General features: G+C 39.7%; 1 protein-coding gene across 1 annotated transcript; it reads left to right on the top strand.

Moving 5' to 3' along the window:
• Nucleotides 1–2,715: 2,715 nt before the first annotated feature.
• LOC120529025 (E3 ubiquitin/ISG15 ligase TRIM25-like) lies at nucleotides 2,716–9,380 on the top strand (the record flags this gene model as incomplete). The annotated part of the gene is made up of 3 exons (XM_039753085.1): nucleotides 2,716–3,163; nucleotides 4,788–5,455; nucleotides 9,327–9,380. Coding segments are annotated over exons 1-3 (1,170 nt in total), but the record flags the coding sequence as incomplete, so codon positions are not given.
• Between the last annotated feature and the right edge of the window lie 352 nt (nucleotides 9,381–9,732).

Genomic DNA, 9,732 nt, shown 5'->3' with positions numbered 1-9,732 from the left:
CAAAAACTCCAGAAAACGTTTCATAACTTGAGACCATCTAAGTAATTTATTTTCAATTAAATTGCTCATATTAGACGTAATTTGTTTCTGTCGGCGATAACCATGCTACCGCATGAAACACGGAAGTGTTAGCTTTCGAAAGACACCTAAGTTGGCCAATTACGACGGGTCTGGGGTTGACTGGCACCTCGTATAGCCAACCAGTGTCACAGAAAGCTTTAGATGATGACGTCTGTTTCAAACTCTGGTAGAATCTACCAGTTTGATTGGACACTGTGACTGACACTCAAAACTTACAGCCAATGAGCAGCCGAGCATTTTGATATGTAACTTGCCATACTAACTTGTAAACAAAACGATCGGAGCTGCGTGAAGGTGGCATTTGTGCCAGTCTGCAGAGTTGGTGCGTGGTTGTTTATTGTGATTTCGCCAAGTTTTTTCGCAGTTTAAATATGAATAAAAGTAGAAGTTTAAACGTAAATAAACGCTCGATTAAATAATAGATGCATGTATGCGCGTTGCGAAAGTATTCAACTGGCACACGGCACATGTAATGGGAGAAAGCGACGTGCCACACCCTTGTGCTTTCTGCTTGCTAGTGATTGCTGCCATCAAGTGGCACATGGAAAAACGCTGAGCTGTGTTGTAACAGTTTGTAAAAGAAATATATATAGTTTGTGTGCATTTTATAAAAAAAGTAAAAATAAAAATATAAATATATTTTTGGCCCATAACTTGTATTGACTATTTTTACATAGAAATGTGTATTTTTTATTGTTTTTATTATGGAACATGAATTTCCATAACTAATAGAGTGACACTGTGTGTAGATATAGATTCCTTTAGGTGTAAGCTTTCAGTAGAGCCCTCATTGATATCTGTGGGTTGAAGCATTCAAAAGTTATTACACTTTTAACATACGTTCCAAAATGTGGATAATGGTCCCTCCAAAAAGCCCCTGGACATGCCCACATAAAAACTGGTGTAAAAATGTCATTTTTACAGGTATTCTTTTCAAATTTGACATGTGAGTAGTCAACAAGTTATTCTGTTGGTACATAGTGTGTTTCTGTCCCCACCTACCTACTGCAGCTTTATTTTCCTTTATTTTCATAAAAAAACTTAGGCGAGAACAAAAAAATTTGTTTTTTTTGTGAGTTCTAATGTGCATAACTTTTGATCAGTCACACCTACAGTGATTCTGACTACTAAGGGTGAAACTAGAGAATGTTACCTTTACAAAGAGACCAAACATGTGTTTATACTCCAGATAGTTCAATAACAGCAATGATTCTAATTTGGAGAGGTCGAATTACAAGCGATTTAGCAAAAATGACCCCGAATGATAAGGGGTATTAATCCCCCATGTATGTTCTCCCCAGCAGAAAAACCTCTTCCCAAACAATTACTCCACAACTATATAACATGGCGTGTGCATTGTGTTAAGACAGGGTCAAAAAAGCTTCAGCAGTTTCCTGACAACTGACTGCCAGACATCCAGAATGACCTGCTCATACGAGTCAATCACTTGTCACTTTATTAGAAACTTTAAGATGACATCCTGCATTCTTGGCTGTTGTGAGTTTACTGAGAGAAGTACTGCAGAAAACCTGGCAGAGGAGCTGCTGAGAGTGACAACAGAGTGACAAGTAGACGACCCAGTGGCGTGCTGTGTTACTGTATATATACTGTATGTTACGTGGAGAGGCCTGCCCGCCGTCAGCAGACATCAGAATTCAAGTGCAGTCCTCCCTCTTGCTGTTGGACGTCACATCTGTAATCATTAATATGTCACTTATTGTTTTAGAAATAAGACGTGATAGTATTCTTAGGAGTATTTAAATATCTGTAATTTAATTTGTATTAATTATAGAATGGAATAATTTAAAATGTGGAATTATTAAAATGACTAACACATTCATGAAATTTTGTGAAAACCAAAGAAATGTTTGAATTGTACTCGTATGTATTTTTTATCATATGGATTTTAATTTTAGTATGTCACATGTGTGACTGTATAGTCTGATGATAAAAAAATATTAGTGAGGCCCCAGTCTGATCCAGACTTGAGCACCTCTGCCAATAGTGCATTCCCAAACTAAAATTTATTGTTGTTTGGTGGATCTCAATATAATCAAAAATCTGAAAATGTGGGGGTGCCACAAAAAGTAATATGAAAAAAATGGGGCACACATGGAAAAAGGTTAAGAAACACTGATATAAGGAAATGTTATACAAGCCTTCATGTGTATCAGAGACATCTGTGCATTTGTTAGTGCTGGTGACAGCGAGTCCCAGTGTCTGTCACTGAGAAGTGACAGGCTGGAGGGGTCACTCTTATGTACTGAAGTGGAATGAGTCTGATGTGAGATATTGCTCTGTCTGATTTTAAATGTGCACTGAGTCTGTCTCAGATGGACTGTAGTATGCAAAAAATAAATAAGAAATACTGACATGAATTAATCTTCAGCAGACCCCCTGTGACAGGTCATCTCTTCTCTCACTTTGTGGTCTTCACTCCCTGAGCTCCTGTCTCACATTAATTGTTCACCCTCAGTGTCTCCTCAGATGTTCTCTCCGTCAGCTCTCACCTTTCTCTTTAAATCTCCTCCTCCTCCTCACTAAGCACAGAGAAACTTTCACTTGCGTGTCTTCACAAGTCACTTCCTTGTTTGTCTGACTGATTCTCTCTGCCTGCCTCTCCTCAGACTGATGATGGCTGAAGCCCATCTGTGTGGATTACAGGACGAGTTCACCTGCTTGGTGTGTCTGCACACCCTGACTGACCCCGTTGCCATCCCCTGTGGACATAATTTCTGTCTGAAGTGCCTCACAGACTGCTGGTATCAGAGCCAAGAGCTCTTCTGTCCAGGGTGCAGAGAAACAATCAGCACAAGGCCTGCTCTGCAAGGAATCAGTCTGCTGAATGAAGTCATCAATAAATTAAAGAAGACGGCACTCAATTCTCTTCCGTCTCAGAGTTATGCTGGCCCTGGAGACATGGAGTGTGACGCCTGTACTGGAAAGAAGTTCAGAGCGGAGAAGTCCTGTCTAACCTGCATGGCCTACTACTGTCAGACTCACCTGCAGCCTCACTATGAAGGAGACACCCTGAAGCTCCACAAGCTGACTGATCCTGATAGAAATATGAAGGAGAAACTCTGTGAGAAACATCAGAAAAGTCTGGAAATATTTTGCAAAACTGATGATTCCTGTATCTGCATGATGTGTGTGGTGACTGGACATAATGGGCATAAAATGGTCGAGCTGGAGACGGAGAGGGAAGAAAAACAGGTGAGTGGAGTTCAATGTTTAATGAAATCTTTTTGAACAACTTTGGGTTAAGGAATTTCTGGCAGCTTATTTTGCAGCTTCAAGTGATAATCCAAGGAAAGCCAAATCCGCTTGCATGACATTACAGGGAGTTTGTGGTCTGCTTGGTTTCTTCTTGCAATGCATCGTTGTGTGACTAGGATCTGTGTGTGTGTGTTTGTTAATCGCAGGGTGTGAGAGTAGACCTGCCTACTGAACAGACTTGGTTGAGTCTCTCAAATCCTCTGATAATATGAATTGAATACCGAGAAAACGTAGACAATCTGTGAAGGAGCTGAGAGCAGCGAGGAGCTGCTGTGTGTTACATTTCTGTCTGTTAGTCTTACAGAGATATCTGTTCATCTATCTCATCAACATGATTTTTGAGCCTATCCTGGTGAGACTCGGTGCAAGGCATGAAACAGTCCAGGATGAGATCTCCAATATTGTCCATGAAGACCTGAGTGCTCCCATTACACCCAGTGGAGTTTCTTTGTGGTCCAATCAGATTTTCTTTTGAGCATCTAAGGCAGTGGTGGGCCAACTACAGCCTGCAGACTGGAACTGCCGACTGACAGGGGTGCAAGTGTCACGTGGGCGGCTGTTGAAAATATCAAACATTCTGATACTAATAAGGTGATAACTTATTGTTTTAGAAATAAGACGTGATAGTATTCTTAGGAGTATTTAAATATCTGTAATTTAATTTGTATTAATTATAGAATGGAATAATTTAAAATGTGGAATTATTAAAATGACTAACACATTCATGAAATTTTGTGAAAACCAAAGAAATGTTTGAATTGTACTCGTATGTATTTTTTATCATATGGATTTTAATTTTAGTATGTCACATGTGTGACTGTATAGTCTGATGATAAAAAAATATTAGTGAGGCCCCAGTCTGATCCAGACTTGAGCACCTCTGCCAATAGTGCATTCCCAAACTAAAATTTATTGTTGTTTGGTGGATCTCAATATAATCAAAAATCTGAAAATGTGGGGGTGCCACAAAAAGTAATATGAAAAAAATGGGGCACACATGGAAAAAGGTTAAGAAACACTGATATAAGGAAATGTTATACAAGCCTTCATGTGTATCAGAGACATCTGTGCATTTGTTAGTGCTGGTGACAGCGAGTCCCAGTGTCTGTCACTGAGAAGTGACAGGCTGGAGGGGTCACTCTTATGTACTGAAGTGGAATGAGTCTGATGTGAGATATTGCTCTGTCTGATTTTAAATGTGCACTGAGTCTGTCTCAGATGGACTGTAGTATGCAAAAAATAAATAAGAAATACTGACATGAATTAATCTTCAGCAGACCCCCTGTGACAGGTCATCTCTTCTCTCACTTTGTGGTCTTCACTCCCTGAGCTCCTGTCTCACATTAATTGTTCACCCTCAGTGTCTCCTCAGATGTTCTCTCCGTCAGCTCTCACCTTTCTCTTTAAATCTCCTCCTCCTCCTCACTAAGCACAGAGAAACTTTCACTTGCGTGTCTTCACAAGTCACTTCCTTGTTTGTCTGACTGATTCTCTCTGCCTGCCTCTCCTCAGACTGATGATGGCTGAAGCCCATCTGTGTGGATTACAGGACGAGTTCACCTGCTTGGTGTGTCTGCACACCCTGACTGACCCCGTTGCCATCCCCTGTGGACATAATTTCTGTCTGAAGTGCCTCACAGACTGCTGGTATCAGAGCCAAGAGCTCTTCTGTCCAGGGTGCAGAGAAACAATCAGCACAAGGCCTGCTCTGCAAGGAATCAGTCTGCTGAATGAAGTCATCAATAAATTAAAGAAGACGGCACTCAATTCTCTTCCGTCTCAGAGTTATGCTGGCCCTGGAGACATGGAGTGTGACGCCTGTACTGGAAAGAAGTTCAGAGCGGAGAAGTCCTGTCTAACCTGCATGGCCTACTACTGTCAGACTCACCTGCAGCCTCACTATGAAGGAGACACCCTGAAGCTCCACAAGCTGACTGATCCTGATAGAAATATGAAGGAGAAACTCTGTGAGAAACATCAGAAAAGTCTGGAAATATTTTGCAAAACTGATGATTCCTGTATCTGCATGATGTGTGTGGTGACTGGACATAATGGGCATAAAATGGTCGAGCTGGAGACGGAGAGGGAAGAAAAACAGGTGAGTGGAGTTCAATGTTTAATGAAATCTTTTTGAACAACTTTGGGTTAAGGAATTTCTGGCAGCTTATTTTGCAGCTTCAAGTGATAATCCAAGGAAAGCCAAATCCGCTTGCATGACATTACAGGGAGTTTGTGGTCTGCTTGGTTTCTTCTTGCAATGCATCGTTGTGTGACTAGGATCTGTGTGTGTGTGTTTGTTAATCGCAGGGTGTGAGAGTAGACCTGCCTACTGAACAGACTTGGTTGAGTCTCTCAAATCCTCTGATAATATGAATTGAATACCCGAGAAAACGTAGACAATCTGTGAAGGAGCTGAGAGCAGCGAGGAGCTGCTGTGTGTTACATTTCTGTCTGTTAGTCTTACAGAGATATCTGTTCATCTATCTCATCAACATGATTTTTGAGCCTATCCTGGTGAGACTCGGTGCAAGGCATGAAACAGTCCAGGATGAGATCTCCAATATTGTCCATGAAGACCTGAGTGCTCCCATTACACCCAGTGGAGTTTCTTTGTGGTCCAATCAGATTTTCTTTTGAGCATCTAAGGCAGTGGTGGGCCAACTACAGCCTGCAGACTGGAACTGCCGACTGACAGGGGTGCAAGTGTCACGTGGGCGGCTGTTGAAAATATCAAACATTCTGATACTAATAAGGTGATAAGATGATGTTACAGTTGCCTGATGTAAGTGTAGTAAGTCACCATGCAATGTCATCGTTCACATAATTCAATGTAAGTTTGACACATGAATAGAGACTCTCTGTAGTGCTGCCACTTACACGGTGTGTTTCATGGGTCTGCCTTGTCTTGTTTGTCCGTTTTTGCCTTTGGCTGATCTCAGGGCTTTTTAAACCTCATCCTACTAAAATATTTTACATACACTAACTGACAACTGGGGTCCCTGGAGACCCCAAGGGTAATTTAATACGAGAATCAATCATTATAGCAAAATAATAATAACAGCAAACCTTATTTCTTATTAAAGCATTATTAGTTATATAAATAATGTAAAGAAAAAATAGATTAATATTACTATTATTATTATTGAAGCGAATGTACAATTAATTTGCATATTTTGTATATAATGTAATTGAAATAAACACACAGCCATTCAAACTTCAGTACTTTCTAGAGCACACAGTTTGCCTCATGCTGGCCTGTGACAGGATTAGCAAACAGCAAACACAACAAACAAAATCCCTTCCTTAGCTCTGTGACCTTTCTTATCGTGTCACAGAGTTAATGAAGGTATATTTTGATTTTTCACTGTTTGCTGAAGCCTGGGAAGCATGATCTTCATTCACAGTCCCCTTATCCCTCCCTCAGGACTCTCCTTATCTAGAAATTATCTCAAAGCTTCATCTGCTTGCCACTTTTGCCTCATAAAACAAATGCTGGTGTTTACCATTATATAGTTATATGGATGGATAGATAGATAGATAGATAGATAGATAGATAGATAGATAGAAAAAGTGTTCACATGTATAAGTTGACCCAAAAGCCAAAAGCAAAGTAAATGCAACTTTCTTCAAACAGGTGAACACTTCAGGCAGGGATGTCCAGGGACTGAGGATAATAGCTGACTTTTTCAAGCAGTTTCCTTCAGGAATTTTCCACAGTTCTAAAAGTTTTATCATCCATAACTCTGATGAGATTTCAAAATTGTCAACATCCATCTACTTAAAAAGAGACATCAGATGGTGTGGTAGTGAGATCAGTTAAGGTGGGCTTGATGAAATTAGAAAATATGGGCCTGTAAATTCTTGCCCTCGTTTTGCAAACTCTCCTTTGAGCAGTTCGATGTACTTCTGAAGCTCATCTCTGTTGACCTCAAATCGATTTGAATGAGCCTTTATGTTTGGAGAGTATTTGTAGATAACAGAGTAAAATATATCTCTTTGTCCCTGACCTTGTAAACTCAAGCTTAAGTCACTCAGGTGTTTAGTTACGTCAGCCAGAAACATCAGTTTACACAGCCAGTCGTCATCATTCAATTCTGGGAAATGTTGTTCTTTTTCATGAAGAAACACCTTGATTGCTTCTATACTTTATAAAAATCTGTTCAAAACATTACCTCGACTAAGAAAATGAACATTTCTGTAAAGCAGGAGGTCCATATTGCGCTCTCCGCTTCTTATAGAAGAGACTTGACTTGCCTGTGGGTCAATGAAGAGCCAGAAACTATGAAGTTAACTATCTTGATAACAGTTTCCATTACAGAGTTCAAGCACAGTGACAAACTCTTCACACAAACTCTCCTGGTGTATAACACAATCAAAGCTCAATACTTGATGTCCAATATGATCCTGAAGAAGTTTAATAAATCCTTTGATCTTTCTGACCGTTGCAGGGGCCACATCATTAGTAACACTGAATATTTTATTCATGTTGATGTTCTGATTTTTAAAATAGCTTAGAAATTCAATTATGATGTCCTCTCCCTTGGTTGTACCACCAAGAGATATCAAGTAGCGCAGTTCTTTATTAATACAGTCATTGTCACAATATCGCCCAAGTATAACTAAGCACGCCACGTCATTCACATCACCAGTTTCATCAAGAGCGACACTAAATACAGCTTTTTGTAACCCAGGTGTATGTTTTACTGTTACATTTTCAGCCATATCAGTTATGTGTCTCTCGAATGATCTCGCACAAGCTGGTATTTCTCAAATCCATCACAGGATTGTTTCTTTATTTGGTAAATCACTAAACAAAATTTATCACTACTCAAAAAACAGTTTCCATGGCTAATTCTCCATCTATGAAAGGTTGGGCCTTCAAAGCCACACTCTGAGCAATCTTGTAACTTCAATATTTTTGGTTCCATTTACTTGATTAAAAATACTAGTTTGTTTTTTTGTAGCTACAAACAACTAAGATAAAGAAGATATATGTGTTTTGTATTTGTGAATGCTCTTTGTCCATATAAACTTGTATATTTACGTCTTCAGTTATCCTTATGCCATAAATATATTGTTTATTTTGATTGGTGTACATGTCCTCCAGGTGCTCCAGTTTCCTCCCAACAATCCAAAGATATGCAGGTTAGGTGGACTGGCACTGCTAAATTAGAACTATTGTGTGTCTGTGTGTGTGTGTGTGTGTGCGTGTGTGTGTGTACGTGTGCATTTGCCTTGTGATGGACTGGTGCCCTTCCCAGGTGTTGTGCTTGCCTTGTGTCCAATGTTTTCAGAGATAAGCTTTCAGTTGACCTTAGTTGACTTTGCCTTAGATAAATGGAATAAGAACATGGAAAGATAGATGGATGGATGGATCATTTACTGCAGTAAGAGTGTTCAAGCCAGCTGTTAGTCCATCACCATGAGTGGGCAGACAGAGAAAATGAAAGATGATTTGTGAGGATTTTTGACAATTTATGAATTTCAGGCATAAACTGATCAGATCACTTTATTGTTCTGGTGTCTTGGCTGTAAAGTGAAACAAAGACCTCCAGCTCTGGAATTACTGTTTGGTAGTTTTAATTAATTAATTAGATTCTTCACCTACACAGTTCAGTTTTTTTTTTTTTTGTGTGTGAAGTTTTGATTTCCCAGTTTGTCGATGTGATGTCTTCAAGATCTAACTCACACACCAGTGTGTCTTCAAACTGACTTTATTATTTGATACACTCTATAAGCCCAAACTCCATCTTGAATCTGTGATATTAAATGTTTTTTTGTTATTGCTAAATCAAATCTCTGTGTGTCACCTATTCTGTCAAAGTGTGACAGAAGAAGTATGTTGTGCCATGAAATGTAAAAAAAGAAACATGATGTACGAATATCAGCATGCAGAAACAGATGAAGAAATCAAAAGTCGAACTTGAATTCTAATCTGACCATGCGTGTCCTCTTGTGTGTCCAAACAGAAACAGCTGGGGGCAACACTGAGTGACATCAAGAGGACACTTGAGGACAGAGAGAAGACACTGAAGGAGACAAGGAGAACTATGGAGGAGATGAAGGTGAGTGGAATTAACATGACACTTCATATCGAAGAGTGGAGAACTAACTTAAAATTAGAAGAGCGAGCAGAGCTTCACTGGTGAAGATGAGTAGGGACACGAGAAGGGAGAGTTAGAGAATAAGTTTTGAAGTGCCCTTCATAGCATTTCACTGTTGACCATATTCCATGTTTTATTCTGTAGAGACTCAGACAGCATCACCCTAAAGTCCTCTAACATTTCACTCAAAGGGGATTCAACTCTCCCTAACGGTAACTCAAACTGAAGGTCAGTGCTAATGTTCTGAATTGGATCAGTAAGCATAACATTC

Source organism: Polypterus senegalus, chromosome 4, assembly GCF_016835505.1.
Source record: "Polypterus senegalus isolate Bchr_013 chromosome 4, ASM1683550v1, whole genome shotgun sequence".
In the NCBI taxonomy this organism is placed as follows: domain Eukaryota; kingdom Metazoa; phylum Chordata; class Cladistia; order Polypteriformes; family Polypteridae; genus Polypterus; species Polypterus senegalus.
The sequence above is the reverse complement of the archived record's forward strand: the minus strand, read 5'-3'. Positions and strand labels throughout refer to the sequence as shown.